At 39.5% G+C, this 21,243-nt stretch overlaps 1 protein-coding gene across 4 annotated transcripts in view; it reads right to left on the bottom strand.

Moving 5' to 3' along the window:
- CDKL5 (cyclin dependent kinase like 5) overlaps window positions 1-21,243 on the bottom strand; it is a 196,711-nt gene that overhangs the window by 25,739 nt on the left and 149,729 nt on the right. For all 4 annotated transcript variants that reach the window (XM_027054643.2, XM_027054640.2, XM_027054644.2 and 1 more), the window contains exons 10-14: window positions 16,121-16,201; window positions 11,080-11,231; window positions 5,115-6,081; window positions 426-527; window positions 28-133 (exon numbers count right to left, since the gene is read on the bottom strand). In XM_027054643.2, coding sequence (XP_026910444.1) covers window positions 28-133; window positions 426-527; window positions 5,115-6,081; window positions 11,080-11,231; window positions 16,121-16,201 — 1,408 coding nt within the window. The remainder of the gene's footprint in view (window positions 1-27; window positions 134-425; window positions 528-5,114; window positions 6,082-11,079; window positions 11,232-16,120; window positions 16,202-21,243) is intronic.

Raw genomic sequence — 21,243 nt, 5'->3', positions numbered from 1 at the left:
CCAGGGGGTGCTAGGGGCTGGGCTTACCTCGGTAGAAACTGCCAACTCTCCTCGGAACAGGATCATTGTACAGGTGTCTATTTTCTTTGGGGGCGGTGCCATCATCAGAGTGGGGGTCATGATATGCTCCACCCTGAGACAAGAAACAGGTTTATAAAAAGTAACAACAGAGCGATGATGATTTGGCCTATGAACTTACAACAGTGCCTAATTGATCCATAACTTACTCCAGCATCTTTTAAAGAGAACTCAGAATTATGGCATGAGGAAGACTACTTAACTTTATAAGCCCTTACATTATTTGTGGGAGAAGGACTATGAAGAAATTTGAAGAAATTTGAAAAGATAGGCTGTAATGAAGTCACATGACCACTCTTTACAGACAAGTTTTAGGGTAAAAGTTAGCAACTGTGGAGAATTCAGACCTCAGACTTCTGCCTTGCGTGGAATGAAGAGGTGCCTTCTCTGGAGGATTCTTTAACGGAAGATCGAGCCACAGTCATCTCTGGAGGGAGCTGTTCTCCAGGCTGGAAGTCAAATTTAAAAGGATTTATAAGAGTGTCCTGTTCCTAGGGATGAAAATCACCTAACTCGCCATGGGCTTTATTTGGCATAATTACTACCTTCACCAGCTAAAATAAAAAATGTTAGTTGGCTAAAACACAAATTGTCCCATAAAAGAGTGAATCATCTGATGAATGTAAAATAATTCAAACAAATGTCACACAGATGGAAAGTGAAATTCTCATTAAAGTTAAGGCAAGCAGGGAAAGAATTACGCTGAAAATAGTTCAATTAATTATTAAAAACAAAGAAAATTATCTTCCCAATATCTAGTCATGTTTCTGTGCAGCACTCTAATTAGAGATTCTATTAGTTAATCCAAAATTTCTCTAGCAGATCCAAAATTATTTTTCATGAAGAACTTAAATGGCAGATTCAGATAAAATCAAATATTCTTTGGATATATCAAGGAATAGAATCAGCACTTAATAATAGGGCTTAAAATTTCCTACCTACTGTAATGTATGTACTTAAATTTTCTTAATCTTCCGTACGATAACGGTATTTGTATTTCGTGTATTCTCTTAATCATAATCATGACAGCACACATCTCAGGAGACACTACCTATTTCTCTCAAGGAAGTGAGACACAAGCTAAGAGCAGCCTTGGTCCACAATGGTGTGTACTGAGGGGAAAAGTAGCATTTTCCACCCTTGAAGAAAACAAGATTAAGGAACAAAATTACCAAGCCATGAGGAGGAGTTGGCTGCATTGTGTATTTGCACAACACACACACAGAGTATTATCTTGAGCCTTACGTGATGTATCAAAAACACTTTACTTGAATTTTAAATAGGATTCTCTCGGTCTTTGTCTCCCTTGCTCCCCAAATATACTATGAAAGAATATTTTGGGCAGGAAAATCATCCAATGTAGCCCTTCTTCCTACTTTGTGACAAGATCTCTTTTGAATTTTATCACCTGTATTGTTTACAAAGTCCTCTAGAAAAGTTTTTTTATTTTTTTAATGTTAATTTTGAGAGAGAGGGAGTGACAGAGTGCAAGTGGGGAGGGGCAAAGGGAGAAAGAGACACAATCTCTAGCAGCCTCCAGGCTCTGAGCTGTCTACACAGAGCCTGATGCAGGGCCCGAACCCACAAACCGTGAGATCATGACCTGAGCCAGTGTTGGATGCTTTAACCAACTGAGCCACCCAGAAGCCCCTAGAAAAGTATTTTAGAAGACAAATGATTTACATCTAACCTAAACTCTTAAGTGACAGTGCCAGTTCAGTCCCCTTCCTCTTGTAGGTGGCCGCAATACTTTGTAAGAGAGCAACTCCCATTGTTTACTCATGGCTTTAGTTACTTGTCAAGCCATCTGCCATCTTTGTGCCTTTAAACTTGTACTGTCTTGCAGGTTGGCACTGTACCTCCTGAACTGGAGTTAAAGTTCTGTAACAGTTGGATCTGTGTTGAGTCCACAGTAACCATTCATAATTAGCTCATCTCCACCAGGTTCACAAAGTCAGGGTTTTTTGTTTGTTTGTTCTGGAACTGTGAGAACCACTCCATTTGTCTTTTCTCCAAGTTATAGCTTTCTGTTTTTCTTACTTGTTCTCTATTTACACTATGCTTAGTGCCAACACACTTTACCTGGTTTTGACCTCCATCTAACGTCTAGGGGAAGCTGCCACATTCTGGAGATCTTTCTAGGCCCTACGGGTTCTCTCTAGGTGGACTCCTCTGACCACTGCTCTGACTCCAATCATGGCATCTCCCACCACGTGCCATCTCTTCCACGTGCAAGTGTGCATCTCTTGCTCCCCCTCTCACCTGGGCACCAGTCCTTCCAACCTCATGCAGAACAGCTTTGCTTAGGGGCCCAGGGTCACTTCAGCCTCAACAGGTCAGCACGATGCAGTGCTAAGAATGCTGGCCCTGGGACCTAGACACTGTTCTCATGATCCCAGCTCTGCCCTGGACTAGTCGGGTAAACTTGGGCAACCCATCTAACTTCTAGGAGCCTCAGCACACTCATCCACAAAGTGAAGGGACTGAATTAGGTGACTTCAAAAGTCCTCTCTTGGGGCGCCTGGGTGGCTCGGTTGGTTAAGTGTGTGACTTCAGCTCAGGTCATGATCTCGCGGTCAGTGAGTTCAAGTCCCATGTCAGGCTCTGTGCTGACAGCTCAGAGCCTGGAGCCTGCTTTGGATTCTGTGTCTTCCTCTCTCTCTGCCCCTCCCCTGCTCACACTCTTTCTCTCTCTGTCTCTCTCTCTCTCTCCCTCAAAAATAAACATTAAGAACAAAAAATAAAAATAAATAAAAATAAAAAAGTCCTCTCTCCTACTCTGAAAAGGAGTTCCTAGGTAAGGAGCCCGAAGGCTTCCTTCTTCCTGTATTTAATCCTTCAATTCACACATCCTGTTGCATGTACTTCTGAGGAGTCCTTAGGACCCATGATTTCTGTTTCCCACTGCAGTGACTTTGTCTAGAACATACTCCCATCACCTCATACTTGAATTATTGCAAAAGCCACCTCAAATCTTGCATTTTTCACTGCAGCAATATGGAACAAATTGCAATCCCCAGAGCACACCATGCTGTTTTACGTCCCTTAGCTTTTGTCTTTTCTGTCTTCCCTTCCATCCTCTTTCCTAACATCAACTCCACTTTCTCCTCCTAGGTAAGCCCCAGAAATCTCTTCTCAGATGCCACCTTCCCTGGGAACCTTCCACAACCCCTGCCTGAACTGGGCCGTGCCTGTGCGTGGCACACTCACCTCTAGCACAGTGCGGGCACACAGCCTCACAGTTATTGCCATGACTGATCCCTGGCAAGTGTGCCCTAACATGCACTCCAAGAGGACAGGGACCATACCTTTTTCCTCTTTCTCAGGAGAGCCTATCATGGTGCCTCGGTCACTAAATACTTGAACACCATAAGAGACTCTTAAATACAGAGAACTAATTGAGGGTTGCTGGTGAGGTGCTGGGTGGGGATGGGCTAAAGGGGTGAGGGGCATTAAGGAGGGCACTTGTTGGGATGAGCGCTGGGTGTTATATGTAAGTGATGAATCACTTCATTCTACTCCTGAAACCATTATTACACTATATGCTAACGTGGATTTAAACAAAGTAATTAAAAAAAAATGTAAAAGAAACAAAGGAAAAAGAATATACTTGAACACATCCTCATTCTTTAGCCATCAAAAACTTCTCTCTACATCTTAGCTCAGGGCAAGACCTTTAGTTGCTCCCAAAGCCATTTCTAACTGCTCCTGTTCGTGATCTTTTCCTGTTCTCAACTCCTATTTATAGCCAGTGCCATAGTAATTTGCTTCTTAATTATTTCATTGTTATTATGTATAATTTAATCTTCCCTGAAAGAAGAGAAGTTTCTCAAGGGCAAGAACCCCTACCTCAGACTCTTTTGAGTGTCTGAGAACACCCAGAATAGAGACAGTGTTAAATGTCTAGAAAATAGGTCCCACCATCACAGAAGCAGCAACAAGTAAATTTGTTCAAAACTCTGTGCCAGCCACTGGACACGGTGCTTTATACACCATGTTTCAACCTCACGGCACCACTCAGATGAGGAATCTGAGGCAAAGAGAGATTATATCACTTTCCCAAATTGACAGTCTGAAGCAGACCGCAGAACGAGGATACAAACTCAGGTCGGCCTGGCTTCCCAGCCTGAGCCCTTGGCTATGCAGACTGCTCATTTACTGACAATCTCCACCCCACCTTCAGCACCCATCTCGCTAAGCCCCCCATTATATATTCCATCCATATTTTCTGGAGTTCTGACACACGCTGATGAACCTACTTTCACATCTTCTAAAAGGGGAGTACAGTACTTTCCCTCCATGAAACGCTTTTCTCCTTCCGATATTGGCTTATCTCTACTCTCATTTCTTTGATGCAGATGAATGTTTCATAGCATGCAAATATAATTGAAAAAACATGTGTTCTGTTGTAAGAATGCTACTTCTCTTAAGCAGGTTAGTGTCAACAGTTCTAGAGTCTGAAAATCAGTAAGATGGAGGAAGCATTATGATAAAAATATTGCCTAGAGATTTACAAAAAATCCAAAAGACTGCAAATTAACATTTATCTTGGTCTGAAGTCAAATTTACCTACAGTTCTAGAAAAAATTGAAATTTTTCAATTCAGTGAAAATGAGTAAGGTATAAGTAAAAAGGGTATGTTTTAAGCAAATGTGGTCTGGAGAGACTGAAGAAAATCTCCACAAATCACACTAAATTTTGAGAAAATTAAAAATGAACCCATATAGCTGATGAGTTCTGTAATAAATCAAAACAGGATTCTCTCAACAAAATATGCCAGAAAGGAACACTTAAGAATAGAAGCAAATTTCTAAAAACACGGTTTGTTTTTTTTTTTTTCAGTTCTCTTGAGTACTCAACAATTGGCTTAAATAACTAATTATTTAAAACAGTCCTTTAAGTATCGCTTCCCTAAATGCATTTTATCAAAAAAGCACAAGCTCCTACAGTAGGGAAACTTGCACTGACCCCATTCACACCCCTGCACCACCTTCCCATGATGAGCCAACAGATCCAGTCAAGGTCCTAAGCTGTACCTGAGGTGATAAGAGCTGCAGGCTGTTGGCCCTGGCCGCCATTCCTTGCCCTACGCTCAAGTTTCCATCCAAGCCTTTGGCTCTCACTTTGTCCCGGGTCACGTACATGGAATGCCTGTGTGGACGCTGCTGGGAGGAAAAGGGGCTAGTGTAACCCAGCCCATAAGAAAAAGATTCATGAGGTGCGGACAGAGAATGGGAATGGCTGCTGTCCATGTGCTCTGGCAGCTTTAATTCCTCCATCGTTTTAGAATGCCTGGTTGTGGTTCGGCGGGAGTCAAGAGTGCCCTCACTTCGATTATTTCTCCCCGAGGGGCTCAGCAAAGTTCTCGTGTCGCTGTGCCTGGTGGGGGTCGGGCTGGTGGGAGAGTTCAAGTCCAAGCAGCTGGATGGGAAGTACCTACTGGTACTAGACTCTGCAATTTGGGCCCTGGCTTCAGAAAGGTTGCTCACAGACTTGGAGTCACTCAAAGCCCCGTGGCTTTTGGCCTTGGTCCTGTAGGAGGGACTCCTAGAGGACTGGGGAATAGTGTCAATGTAGCTATGCCGGCTCTGTTTTTCACTGGGCTGCAGCGTCCCGGCTTTGCTCTGAGAGCTTTCCATAAATGAGTGCCGGTTCTGCTGAGATCTGCTGCTTGACTTGAGGTACTTTGTGCCTGGGCCTTCCGAAGGCTTCGGGTCAATATTAAAATCAAACTCTGTCTTTGACTTAGCTTCTTTTGGGCTGAGAAGATGTGGTATATTGTTGTTGGTAAGATCTTTGCTGGTAGACCCAGGTTGGCTGCTTCCTTGATAGGTTTTGGTATGCATGGGACTAAGAGTAGCTCCAGCAAGATTTCCGTTTAGGAAAGTTTCATTGGCGGGAAGGCCTTCGTCAGCCCGGGGCAGACCCACACTTAGGTTCTGGATATCCTTGCTGTTGGATCTGTGGTGAGACTGCAAAGCAGTACTTTTACTGGCTTGATTTCTATGTTAAAAACAAAAGAAATACATCAGTTTCCTTCAATAGAACACACACAAAAAGTATTGTTTAAAAAAACACCTCAAAGACTAAAAACGTTAACTCACTCAAACGTGTCAACAAATCACAAGTAACCATAAGAAGAAAGCTGCTTACATCAAGTCAGTCTGCAACAAAGCACTGGTCCTGATGAAATGATTTTGGCATCCTTAAATGGTCAAGTAACTTGTTGCCAACCTCCTCTAACTGATAATCTGGGAAAACATGGTTTTGCTATACTGGTGTTCACATGAGTGTTTGTTATAAGATGCCTGATAGGGAGAGAGCTAAACTATAACAAACTCTTTGTAACTCTTTGTCTGCTTGAATATCAGAGGCAACGTTTAGATTTGAAGGTCATGATGTTCCATCCTTTTTATCTGTAAAACTTATTGCCTGCTTCAGACATAAATACTAACAGCACATACAGACATCAATATCTCTTTTTTAAAAAAAATATTTATTTATTTGAGAGAGTGGGGGAGGGGCAGAGGGAGAGAGGGAGAGAGAGCATCCCAAGCAGGCTCCACACTGTCAGCACAGAGTCTGATGCAGGGCTGGATCTCACAAACCATGAGATCATGACCTGAGCTGAAATCGAGAGGCAGACGTTTAACTGACTGAGCCACCCAGGCACCCCCATCAGTATCTCTCTTGTGTTTAGTCTGTATCATCAAAGACTGAAAATTCTTGCAATATACTCAATAAAATAAACACTCTAAAAAGAAATGTAAACTTTGCTGGAAAACACGATGATCAATGTTTGTTTTAGAGAAGTGGCAATACTTGGGGTACTGAGATAGCTCCTTGTACACTAAACAAAAACGTGTCTCCAACTGGATCACAGGGATCTGGAGAGTTAATTTCTCTCCAGAAGACACAATTTATTCTCTTCTTCATCATCTCACATGTCATTATTCCAAACCGACTGAGACCTTCTTTAGGATTTAAAGCTTCATTTCCTATTTGGCTTAAAATACAAAATATGAATCCACAGGAAAACCTTGTCCTCCATTGGAAAGCTGAAACTGACCTCACAGCAAGTTCAGCTTGTTCTACTGTAACTATTTAAAGAATCAAATTATAGTTTAAGGTAGGATGTTTTTAAATGAAAAATAATTTACACAATTCCCTTTTACTATGCATTCAGAAATTCTGCTGCAAATATTGCTATTGCTAAAGATGGTGTGATATGGGGGAGTTTTGTTCCCATCACATAATAACTGGAAGAAAAGTCAAATTTTTTGTCTGTATAATGGTTATCTGTGAAACTACGCCTTCCCATTTTCCCAGAGAATCCACTGCTCAGGCATCAAAGGTTAAGGGCTTTTTTCCTGTCCTCCCACCTTTCAGAGTGTTAAAACAAAAAACAAAAAACAAAAAACAAAAAGGGTATCTGATATCAAGCAAGTCTAGAACAGTTGTAGAAGGCTTCATTTCCTAAATGCACTCACTAATCTCTCCCAGTTCAGTCACAAGAACTGCAGCAGAAAATAAGGTCCCTTAAATATGAGCTAACTAGGGGCGCCTGGGTGGCTCAGTCAGTTAAGTGACCAACTCATGATTTCGGCTCAGGTCATGATCTTGTAGTTTGTGACTTTGAGCTGTGCTGACAGTGTGGAGCCTGCTTGGGATTATCTCTCCCTTTCCCTCTCCCTCTGCCTCTCCGCTCCTTGTCTGCTTGTATGTGTGCTCTCAAAATAAACACATAAACTTTAAAAAAATCTTTAAAAAAATTCGCCAAAAGCAGATCCCAGATCTACAAAGAAATTATAAAGAAATGAAAATTTCACTTTCTATTAAATGATGTCAACAGACTCTATCCCCAGATCAATAAGGGGCAGTTAACATATCCTAAAGGCATCAGGTTTTAAACCATCAGTGTCATTTGTCAACTTATATCTTGGTAACTAAAATATCTTAGCAACTTTTCAAAAACCGAAACAACAATACACAAATAGTCTAACCCATAAATAGATCTACGTGTGTTGGTTATCCTCCATTTACCCAACCTCCAATCTGTTCTCCATTTCTCTCTGCCCCATGCAAGGCCTTAGAAGTCTAATGCTGCCTACTGCACAATCCCGGATCCCTTGCCACCTAACTCCCAGTTGGGCTTAACAGTGCAAGGGGCTGGGTGCTGTCTTCCCTACCCCTTCCCAGCATCAACACCCTAACTCAGATCACAGCTGTGTCTCTCCAAATTATAGCTCTCATGGGATGGATCCTTCTGCCTAGCTGCCCTGGGCTCTCATACTCCTACTTCCTCCCCTTTCTCCTTCAGGCCTAAAGATGGTAATAGCAGAGGTAACACATGCAGATGTTGGGCAATGTCCGAAGCTCCAAAGAAAACCAGAAAAGGAGTGAGAACAGTGAAGACAACCGCTAGAGCTTTTTGAAACTGTTGGAAAACACTGCTCTCAAAGTACAGCATAAACCTACATGTTAGGAAGAATCTATTCATAGCAATGTAAGATACAATTTCTAACGTGAAAAGGAAGGCTATAATGTTATGGTAGAAACATTTATGAAAGAGTTAGGTTTACCATAAAAGTACAAAGAGCCTAAACTGCTATGCTGAAAGCTTCTCTTAGTATTAATTTGAAGCCATTGAGCTTTGCACATAATTCTCAAGTAGAAAGGGCATCAAATCGTCTTCAAATTGGAGTTCTGCCAAAGCACAACAATAAAAAACTGCTCCGAAAATTCCATAGATCTCTTTGGCACACAACTGTAAGGAATCTGTGTTAAACTGCCAAGCACTTAGGAGGATTTTATATATAAACCCTTCTGAGATGGCTGGCAGGATAATCTCTTTAGTTAAAATAACTTTTCAAAATAAACATCAAAGATGCAAAGCTACATTTTTATGGAGAAGGTTGGTGAGGCAGAAGTAGTCAGAGGGCAGGGCAGACTGAAGTACCATCCCATCATGTCCAAGGGAAGCAGAAGCTCAGGACAGTCTGAAGGAGACTTAGGCAGGGGCAAGGTAATGCATGGGTCCACTGCCTTTTCTACAGAGATATGAACTTGGACAACAGAAGACAAGGTGTGTCAATGTGTCTTGGGGACGAGGCAGGGGAATGCATAAGTGGCAGCCAATGTGCTATGATGCTGTGAACACCTCTACAATAGTGCTGGGAAGTCCGAGTTAGCCATGGTTTGGGTAGAATTAGTGTCCCCAACAAGAAGGGATTCCATAGTGAAAATATGAACCATAGACAAGCGGAGAGAAAAGGACATTTCCAGATACACGCAAATTGAGCTGAGATCATTCCTAGAGAAACCACTTAGGCCCTTTTCTTTAAAATTCTATACAATGTTAAGATCCAAAAAAACCAAATTCTTCCAGAGATTTTATTTACTGCTAATTTCTATTTTGGTCTACCTCAAAAGAAGATTTGGGCAAACTCCTTAAAGACCCATATAAACCATATCCTCATCACCACACACATCCTCCTGGACAGATTCCTAAAGGGGTTTCCCAAGGACAGCCTCGGATCCCCACCGGGGATCTCTCAAGGCCATGAGAGGACGAATACACAGGCCCCCTTTCATGGTATGGGTTATACCACTAATTACTATAGCATGAAGCAAAAATTTATCATCTGTCTACTGAAATTTACATCATTGGGGTCCTTTTTCTTTGAAAATGTAAACTAGGGGAATCAAGTGATAATTAAGGTAGAAGAAAGACAAAAGCACCTGAATGAGGAGTGATCCCAGATAAGACACAGGCATAATGTGAACTTCCTAAATGCAAAGGAGCAACTAAATGATGAGTATTATTCCTTAGTGTGCTAAAATCTCATGGAAACAAACAACAAAGTGAACACAAACTTGATTAAACAGAATTTGAATCTGCTCTCAGGTCTCCTTGGTGGGGGGGATGGGGAACAATATAGGATAAGTGGTTACTGCCAATTCATGGATATGCTCACAGATCTTGAAAAAGTAGCAGGTTTGGGACTTTCAAAATTCCAATAGATTAAGAACAATTGTTCTATGTGGAGAGAAAACTGCAGTAAAATGAGAAAAATTTATATTCAAAAAGCTTCATATTAAGAATTATCATTTTCTGTTTCTCTTTTGACAGTAGATGAGATAAACTATTTCCTATCTTCCAGAATCTGAACAATACCAGATGACAAGACCAGCTTCTTGGGAGAGGAAGGAAGCTATCCCCACCCTAACTCCCTACCCCATGACACCCGGAAAATAGTTTCTTTTTAAAGATTATGCTAAAAAAAAATTATTTTAAGAAGCACCAATTTTAATCACTATCTACCAAACTGACTTTACTATTTCCATATTCTTATTCTTATGAAAAAAGAACTCTTCAACTCAACGATTAAAAGAGCGACAGGGGCACCTGGCTGGCTCAGTTGGAAAAGTGTGCGATTCTTGATCTCAGGGACAGGAGTATGAGCTCCACGTTGGGAGTAGAGATCACTTAAAAATAAATAAAATCTTTAAAAATAATAATGAAAAATAAAAAATAAACAAAAGAGCAACAAAAACACAAGACCCTTCTAATAGAGTAAAACCTACTTGGTTCTGTTGCAAAGACTGTCCTAGGTGACTTCCTACCCACTTGTGTTTGGCATCCTCTTCTCCCTGAGATCCCTTTACCCTCACCTACTCTTTTTCCTCCAAGCATCACACCTGAGTCCCAGATACACAGACTCTTGTAGCTCATGAAGCTAGAAATCCTCTTAGTTGCTAACCCATGCTATCTTCCCAGAAAATGCATAGGTTTCCATAATATACTTGGTTAAGAAAGTCTTTAAGACCCACACAACTCTTTAATTGTGGTTCTGAATCATGTAATAAGCATAAGGAAGATATTTTTGAATAAAGAGGGCTTTCCTTCTTTTCTCTAATTGCATCATTTAAGCAGCCACCTCCTCCACCTACGTGTAAGACCAACGCTGCATCTGTATTTCCTTAAAAGGGAATATTTACCTATTAGACAAAGTGCTGCTTTCCACGTGGTAAGGTTTTCTTTTTGCTGACCTTGAAGGGGAGCGATCCAAAAGCCTCTGGGTTTGAAATGTAGGGTGATTCAAACACTGTTCTGTCAGGTATCTGTCAGCTGGGTCCAACTTCAGTAAATTCTTAGGAAATAAAGTTAGGATTTAAAAGAACATTATAAAGTCAAATTTAAATTGTAATAAAAACCTTATTTATTTTCTTATAAAAGAAATGCATGGTCATTGCAGAATATCTAGCAAACACAGTTTAGTCCAAAAAATGTTTTTAAAAATCTATCTATCTAAATTACCAATTAATTTTACTATTGTCTTCTGGGAATAAGCCTTCTCAGCCCTTGTTTTGAATATCATACATACATATTTTTTAAATAAAATCTGGCTCATGTTATACATATAAGTTTTGGATCCTGCACTTTTCAATTACTAATAAAAAACATTCTTTAAAACATAATTTAAACATTTTTAGTATATTTTGCAAATATATATATTCACATGAAAGAATATACATTCATTTTTCTCCTGTCCCCCTCCTGGGAGGCAGCCCATGTTACTGGTTTCTTGTGCATCCTTTCCATAGACACAGTATCTCTATATGTTCCTTTTATTTTACCCAAATAGTAGCAGACACACAATGGCCTATACTTAGCTTTCTTTACAATGGACGTTAGATCTTAAGAGGTCATTCCATATCGGTTAAAAGCTTTAACTCTATGGATATACCTTAGGTTGTTTTTATCAATTTCCTAATGATAAACATTTTGGTTGCTTCTTTTATCTTATTATTATGAACAATACTGCAACAAATAACTTTACAATGTTTTTAAATGACTGAAGAAGTTTATGGTATGGATGGGATGTACCATCATTTATTTCGTCTCCTCCTATTGGACATTTAGATGGCTGCCGCTTTTTCACTATTATAATTAATGCTAAGATAAGCACCTGAAATCCTTGCATTCATCCACGATCTCTTTCATAGGATACAGTCCTACAGATGGAATTGGTAACTATGCAAACTTTTAAGGATTATTTTCTATGTGTTGCCAAATCAACCCCTAGGGAGGTTGTCTAAAACGATACTCCTCAGCATGTGAGAATCTACCAATTTCCTGGCACCTGCATCAACAATAGGCATCATCCTTTTTTTCGTTTTTTTTATTTTAAGTACTTGTAAACTAGATTTAAAAAATGGTATCTAGAGCCACCTGGGTGGCTCAGTAGGTTAAGTGTCTGACTTTGGCTCAGGTCATGATCTCACAGTTTGTAAGTTCAAGCCCCACGTCAAGCTCTGTGCTGACAGCTCAGAGCCTGGAGCCTACTTCAAATTCTGTGTCTCCATCTGCCCCCCCCCCCTCAAAAATAAATTAACATTAAAAAAAATTTTTTAAGTGGTATCTCATAGCTGTTTTAATTTACATCTGTGATTACTAATGAGGTTGAATATTTTTATGTTTTTTGGTTATGTATATTCCTTCTTTTCTTACTTTTCTATTTGTACATCTATCTTAATTTGTAAGTGTTCTTTACATATTTCGGTATGCTAACCCTTTTATGTTGCACATAGATGTTTTAACAACTAAAATGCTTCCTTCTAATATTATTTATCTAATTAGTAATTGGACAAGCTTTTAAAAGGTGAATCATTATAAAAACTGATTTTTGTTGGCAAATTAAGCAATTACATAAAACATAAACCATAATACCTAACACAATTCAATAGAGTACACTGGAATTTGCTGTGATGACATTCTTATAGCAAATTTCAGCAGCAGCATTCTCCCTCAGATACGGGAAGAATGTTGAAATTCCAGCATTCCCAAATCCATCTCTAGGCTACTTTCATTGGTTTTTCCCACAGTTAATCTCTCTTGATTCACTGTTGAACAGTGAGAGCAAACTCAGATTTGCTTCCAGTAAGCCAAAATTCAATTTCAGACAACCGTCTTTAACCTAGCACCACAGAAAATTTGAATTCTGATCCTATCACACACTGAAACATTCACTTTGGGTCAAAAGATTCTAGTAACCCACACCACTGCTTACATGCAAGTGGATTGACATTCATGTTAACTCAGACACAATTCTACAATTATCTCAATTCCTTCTTCTTCTTCAGAAAATACAAAAACTGTGGAGGTATATAAAATGATTTTGGTCTCACTGGCAGTTAAAACAGTTAACATCGAAGTTGGCTCCTGAGCAGTATTTTCAATTAGAAGTACATATGACTTTTCACAAACCAAATATCTACTAGCACCAACATACTATTTTAAGATCATCAACTGTAGAAATTACTGCATATACACACAAAGAACAAATTTTATATTTATAAATACAGCTGTTAATTTTCAAATTACCCAAAAGGAAGAGGTCATCAACAAGAAAGTATAAAACTTACAGAGTAAATAGTTTCAAAACTCAGTATTTGGGGGTAAAAAACCCCAACATTTTTAAAAACTAAAATAGAGTCCACATAAATTATTTTAGGTTAGATTAATTCTGGTAACTTGTATCTCCCCTAAAATGGCTAATAGGTATAAACAGATGCAGGATGAGATGGCCAAAATGAATAAATCTGCTTTAGGGAACAGCATAGAGAATATAGGTCTTCATGAAAGGATAAATGACGTTATTTACTTGTCAAATTCACTTTAAAAATAGCTAAAAGACAAAAGGAATAATTGTATTTATATAATACTCAGTAACAAGGTGATATCATTCTTTGCTACAAGAACTCAGAATTATGGTTCTCAAGAGTGGGGAGGGGCAGGAGTATAGAGCCAGGGAGAGGGTCATGAAGAGGCTTCTGGGTGTTAATAATTTTCTATACCTCAATCTTGATGTGGTTACATGGATATGTTTACATTATAAAAAAATAACCGAAATGTATACATAATTTGCATACCTTATGAATATACATTCCAATAAAAATATTTACTTAATGTTAAAGAAATCTGAGGCTAAACATATTAAATAAACAGGAATTGGGCTGTTTAACTTACAAATTGGTACAAATACAGAAAGATTCAGGTTTCCTTTGTACTTTTATCTGCTATATTTTAACAGGTACCAGACGAATATTTGGTAATTACATTTGGTAACGATTTAACAAAGTTCAATTATTTTAAAAAAACAGACAAAAGCCAGACAACATGAAATTATATTTAATTCAGTTCTTCTACTTTATCCTATTTACATTTTTTTATTAAAAAAAATTTTTTTAAGGTTTATTTTTGAGAAAGAGAGACAGAGGCAGAGCATGAGTGGGGGAGGGGCAGAGAGAGAGGGAGACACAGAATCTGAAGCAGGCTCCGGGCTCCCAGCTGTCAGCACAGAGCCCAATGAAGGGCTCGAACTCAGGAGCCTCGAGATCATGACCTGAGCTGAAGTCGGACACTTAACGGACTGAGCCACCCAGGCGCCCCCTATTTACATTTTTTAAGTTACCAAATCATTAAGCCCTGATAAATAAATACTGATTGTGTCAAAGAACATATTGACAAAATCCGACTGATTTAAGAGACAATTTATGCCTAATTAACGTGAAAGAGACTTGAGGGCTATCTTTTTAATAGCATCTCTCAATCGGTGTTCAGAAGAACAGCAGTACTGTAGAGTTGTATTTTGTTTTTTTAAGTATTCAGCATTTAATTAAATTTGGGAAATGTTGAGAGAGACAGAAATGCTTCTTCACTATGAGATTTTTGAAAGCCTTTATAAGTTAATGAATATTATCTCTACAAAAGGTTATGTGGTATGTGGCCTTTCCAAAAGCCATGCCCCCCACCCCACAGCCCCCACACCAGTCTGTACAGTGTTCCTTAGGAGAGAGATGAACATAATTTAAAGCACAGCAAAGTTCTGAGAATGCTGCTCAGCAATTTTCAACTGTGCTAAGTATACCTTTAAAGACTATGCACAGTGTAATCTTTCTGATTTTGAACAATTAAGTAAATGGGCATAAAATAAAAATGATCCATTAACAAATGTTTTTTGAAGGTCTACTATCAAACAACCAGCACCTGCTTATGCACTGGCTGGCTGCAATGAAAGCTAGAGAAATAGGAGAAACTAGTTCTTGCTCAAGGGGCTGTCTACTGGGGAAGAAAACCTTGAACAAAAAACTGTGAGAATGCTTCCAGGAGTCCAGAGCAGGAAAACCTTCGGGACAGGGGTGCAAGCATGAGAAGGCATGCTCAGGTGTGGTAGGAGCAGTGATCCTGCTGTGTCAAAAAGGGTCAGAAAGAGCCTCTCCATCAGGGACAGAAGAGGCCAAATTTGAAAAAGGGCAGAACTATGTTCACTGACAAAATCATCTTATGAGAGGCCTTAAAGATCACGTTAAAAAAGTCAGAACTTCTTTTCTTTCAACATTCATTTTAAAATTTGTTTTGAAACTTTATGCCTGAGCAGCTCTTCAATGCTGAATAAATTTTTACATTATTTATCATTTATATTTAAACTGTTTTTATTCTAGGGGCGCCTGGGTAGCTTAGTCGGTTAAGTGTCCGACTTCAGCTCAGGTCACGATCCCTCGGTTCGTGGGTTCGAGCCCTGCATCGGGCTCTGTGCTGACAGCTGGGAGCCCGGAGCCTTCTTCAGATTCTGTGTTTCCCTCTCTCTCTGCCCCTCCCCTGCTTATGCTCTGTTTGTCTCTCTCTCTCTCTCTCTCTCTCCCTCTCTCTCTCTCTCTCTCTCTCTCTCTCTCTCTCCTTTCTCTCTCAAAAATAAATAAACATAAAAAAAATTAAATTGTTTTTATTCTACCCATTTTAGGCATACGATTGAGGTATCTCATGGTCCTGTCTAGATGGAAAGTTACAATACCGGGTACTGCTGCTATTTTAAATAAACTGCATGTTTTTAACATAACATAGTCCCCCATGATTCACTATTATGCACTATTAACAAAATGTATGGTATTTCACAAAAGCAGGCTCCGGTAACGTGCAGACACAAAAAAAAACCCCACAAACCAAAAGACATTTTATAGAGACATCAACTTGTCCCACCTTCATTAAGTCAAGTAAGACGCTATTTAAAATTCCAAGGTATCTTCTCTCCAATGTCTGAGGATGGTTAACAGCTGGAAACTGTAAGAATGACACAAGAGGAGAGTTAGCACAGAGAAGGGAATGTGTGTGCATGTGCTGTGAGCACCGGCAAAGGCAGCAAAAGAACAGGAGTTTCTGCCCTAGTGCCAAAGTCAAGTTTATTTTATCTATTAGTTTTGTGTCTATGTATTTGAGGTATGGGTTAATAGGACCAGGTGCTAAATAATGGGAAAATTCACAGGTGAAAGACGGTATTAAATCTAGTCAATGAAGCATGTAAAATAAACCTAACTATAAAATTTTGAGACTGTATTTATACAGTTTATACAGTACTGTCTGTTTATACAATTTAGTTACAATATAGTTTATACAGAATTTGCTTACATAGACAATTCTTAAGCCTTTTTTACAACATCATTTACTCCTGAAAATTAGAGAAGTTAAAAAAAAAAAAGAAAAAGAAAAAGAGGAAAAGGCAGAGAGGCCAGGGCCTGAAAGGCCACAGAAATAAAAATAGTGAATTTGGACCCACGTTCTATCATTGCTTTTAAAATACTCTTTTAATGACCTGTTTTCAATTCCTTCCTTTATATAAGTTGGAACAGAAAGCAAAGAGGCTCCTAAGTTAACAAATGAATTTTTAAATAAAATGAGGGAAGAAGTCACATTTATTTAGGTGCTCTGTCCTCTCTGCCACCTCACATTCTGCAATATCCGACTGGATGAGAAAGTATTAGAGCCCAATACCATGTACTCTCTTGCAATGGGAAGGCTACTTTGCTTTCAATACATATTTCCTTTATACCAACATAAGAACATTTCAAAGTACTGGAATCTGTAAACATGTTAAAATAAGTGGATGGGAGGACTAGTTATGGAGGAAAACTCAAACAAGGCACTTAAGTAGTGATTATGACATTATGGCATACTGTGCTAGGTATGGCAGGAGATACAGCATATGGGTCAGACCTAAACCTCGTACTTAAGCAACCCACAGTCTGGCTGGAACAGCACTCAGCACTGAAATGTGCAGCCAAAAATTCTATTTGAAGCTCAGAGAAAGGAGAGACCAAGGTGGTTTGCAGCTGGAGGAAAAAATGAATCCACAGATAATATTTGAAGTAATTTTTGAAAGATAAGAAAAATGGGAGGACAGAGAAAAGTAGGACAGCACCCCAGATAGAGGAAGTGGAAGGAATAACATGAACTTAACACAGACACACAGGCAATAACCTATAAGTGATTACGGAGGGAAGTGATGCTATACAAGGCATTTTAGCAATTCTTATTTTAGAGATGAAGAAGGTGACACTCACAAAGTTCAAATAACTGGTTCAAGGCAAGTTACATAATTAAAAAGCAGAACTAATATTTGCACCCAGGGCTGTAATCCAAACCCACACTCTTTCTGAACCTAGGCACCTCTCTCAAGAGAGGTACAGAGGTTCTTGTGGATGTTGTTGGAACATTGAATATCAGCCCAAAGAGAGACACACCTGTCACGCTGTGATAAACAACTAGGTACTGCTACATTTTAGCTAATATTTTGCTTATGAGGTCTATCTTATGCTACCAGATATCCCTTTTTTTCTCCAGAAGTAACATTTCACTGGTAAGAAAATTATTGCAGAGTCAAAAGGTATCAAAAATATTATGATAAAAAAATGACCAAACTCCTAAGTTTAAAAAATTACTTTATGTGCTTTTGAATGAAATCTATTCTCATGTGATAATTCCATAAATAACCAAAACCCAACCATAGAAGTTTAAATTATATCCCAATGAGTAGCCAGTCTCCCTCCCTCCCTCCCTTCCTTCCTATTTGAGTACCTCTTTCCTGACCACTTACTATGTACCAGGCACTGGTATGCGCATTTTACATATAACATTTCATCTTCACAACAGCTCCATCGGATAGTACTTCTTTTTTTATCAGCATTTTATACATGAAGAACACAGGCACAAGAAACTTGCCGAAGTCATTCATGTAGTAAATATGGAGTTGGGCTTTGGTCCCCAGCAGTCTAACTCCAAGAGTCTATGCCCTAGACTATGGGACATCAATTGCTAACTTTTTCAAAATAAAGCATACCATTAGAGCAATATCTTGCCGGCTTTCCCATCTCTACACAACTGAATCAAAATGCCAGTAACAGCAGACTGGTCACTGGTGAGTTTGTTTCAAGGAAGTGACAGGTCACACGCCCTACATGCTTAGCTATCTGTCACAGATATTCTCCAACAAAATGACATTTCCCTCAAATTGCTAAACCTCCAAAAAGATTAAGCTAATTTAGCTAAAACACCACAAACACTTTCAGACTAAATTATAAAAATATTAAGGTTTATTTAAAAATGTCACGGAAGCAGCAATTTCTCTGAAGGTTATTTATAAGCAGTGTTGTCATGTGCTATCTAGCATTTTACAGATACTATATAGTGAGGAGGTCTGTGAACAAAAAGGACCACACACAAATGAGGAAAAGATATCCTTCGTTTGGCCTATCTAATCCAAATGCTCTTCATTCTTCAGTATCCATTACAAATTTCAAATCTTCCATACATCTTTCTCTAGTGAATCCAGACAACTATGATTTCTAACTTGCCAGAATGTTTAATACTCTCATGGTCTCAACTATCTTGAGAGATGTATCAGGAAACAGTACAATGCAGTAAGAATGAGGTACTTTATTATATACCATGCTTTATTATAAGTTATGCTGCTTTCCGATTATTTCATGCACAAACATCTTAATTCTTCAGCTAGTCTGTAAGTTATTAAGGCCAGGTACCATGACACATCTGTTTACACGCTCTTTGGAAAATCCAGCAAGGAGCCTCTTTAACCAGGCAAAGACCAGGCAGCCAGCAGGCCAAGCTTGATGTTCCAGAAGTTAATGTTAAAATCCCGAGGTCAAATATTCAATCGTTCAATACCATTCAACCTTGTAGGCACTATGGTAGATGTGTGGTGAATATGATGGTGGATGGGAGAGTTCGTTTCCTCGAGGAGTTCATCAGGTCAGTGAAGATACATTTTTGTTTTTGAAAACAGCTATTTAAAAGCAACTGCAACAAATGCTACAAAGGTGACACGACCACAGTGCTACCGCAGTACAGAATGGGGAGTCATCCACTCCCTGGGGGAGTCTAGAAAGGCTTCCCGTAGGGAAAACACTTGACCTCAGTCTCGGGGAGGGAGGAGGAAGAGCTGTGTAGGAAGTAGAGCAAGTACTGGGAGCATCACAGAAATAAAAATACAGCACTGTAGAAGCAACACGTCAAGGAATTGGCGAGAAGTTCAATATGGCTGACAAGTGGGGAGCAGTGGTGGAAATGAGTTGGAGACAAGGCTGGAGGGCTAAGAGCAAGGGGTTCTTAATGCTACCCTAAGGAGTTTAAATGAAAGCAATCCTGTATAGGCTTCTTAACACCAAGGAGAGAGAACTGAATGTGTAGCTTGAGGGAAGATTCTTCCAAAGGCAACGTAAAAAGACTGAAGGGGAGACGGGAAGACGGAAAGCCGGAGAGACGCATTTAGGAATGGTTGTCAACAGTGCAGGTAACAGATGCTAAGGGCAAAAGAAGCATTAGAGATGGAGAGAAGGGAAATACAGTTGAGCTTGAGATGTGATGACACAAACTGGCTCCATCGACTGATCAAATATTCACTCAGTCCCTAACAAGATGTGCTGGGCTCTGCTATAGGTGCTGGAAATACGGGGATAAAATAGGCAATTTCTGCCACTGGGGAGCTTATACTCCAGTAGTTGAGAACTAGCCAGATAATAATTAACAAGCAAACAACACGACTACATCCTAGGAAGATAAGTGCTAGGAGGGAAAACAGCATGACTGTGTGCTATGGGAGACACTAGGAAGAGGGAGGGGCAGTACGTTGGGGGCATGAGAGAAGGGGCACTCTTGGAGCTGAGATTTACAAAGTGAGAAGGGGCCACACAACAGAAGCACCTTCCCAGATGGAGCCACAAATCCCAAATTCACGAAGCTGGAAAAATCTTAAAATGTTTACAGAAGTCAAAGAGAAAGAAAGACAAGCGTGGTAAGAATTTGAAGAGAGAGGAGAACTGAGAAAGGTATGAGCTGAGGTCAGGGATCTAGAAGGGCACGGATCAAGCAAGGGAGATGGACTATAGGAAGGAGTTGGGATGTATCCTCAATAAAACAGCAATTTGTGAATTATGACTTTTTTTCTGAATAGATTTCACTTTCTACTGGACTGAGGATAAGTCTTATTTATTATTTCCAGCATCTAGTATAACGAATGTTCAATAACTGTTGAAGTATTTGCATCCTCAATTAACGGTTATAATTTGGCTAATTTTCACCTCACAAAAGCAAAAATAAAAGGAGAAAAGAGAAAATTGCCTCAGAGAACTCAGACATATGAGAGACAGAGAGAGAAGAGAAAGCAGAAAGGAGATGAGGAAGTGTATATGCTCTGTTCATTCATTTCTTCCACAATGAGCCTCACAGGAGCGGGTATGATGTCGGGCGCTCGTGTGCGAGGAGGGGTGCTCTTCAAAGTGAAACGAACCAAGGTCCAGAAAGTCAAAGGACAAAAGGAAGCGCTGTGCAAATATCAAGGAAACATGGTTTGAGAATCATGCATTTGAGAGAAAGAAAGGAAGTGGTGGCAAGCTTATTTTATAGTTGTCACAATGGTCACCAACTGGCATGTCAGCCCTGAGTAGCTGAAAACTTACAAAGGAGCTTTTGGGGTGGATAGAAGAGAGAAGCAGCCTCTAACACACTACTCTAATAAGGTGCCTCTGCAAGTTGGCGGTCTCTCATCTGGGGAAAGTTTATACTTGAAGACCCTTTTTCGCATATTCTCCACAAACAAGCTTTGTAAAAAGTTAGCAAGTCTAGAAAAGGTTGCCCAAGACAATAGACTAGTTTGAAAAGAAGATGTGATGTTTCACTGTCAACAGACAGACAAGAAATACTTGCTAGAACACAACCTTCAAATCTGTGCAATGCAGGTACTCATAGTCTTCCTCAAATCATTACAAATTTGTTTGCGTAAATAAGAATCATTTACACATTTGTATATCTTT

The sequence above is a fragment of the Acinonyx jubatus genome, chromosome X (assembly GCF_027475565.1).
Source record: "Acinonyx jubatus isolate Ajub_Pintada_27869175 chromosome X, VMU_Ajub_asm_v1.0, whole genome shotgun sequence".
Taxonomy (NCBI): domain Eukaryota; kingdom Metazoa; phylum Chordata; class Mammalia; order Carnivora; family Felidae; genus Acinonyx; species Acinonyx jubatus.
The sequence above is the reverse complement of the archived record's forward strand: the minus strand, read 5'-3'. Positions and strand labels throughout refer to the sequence as shown.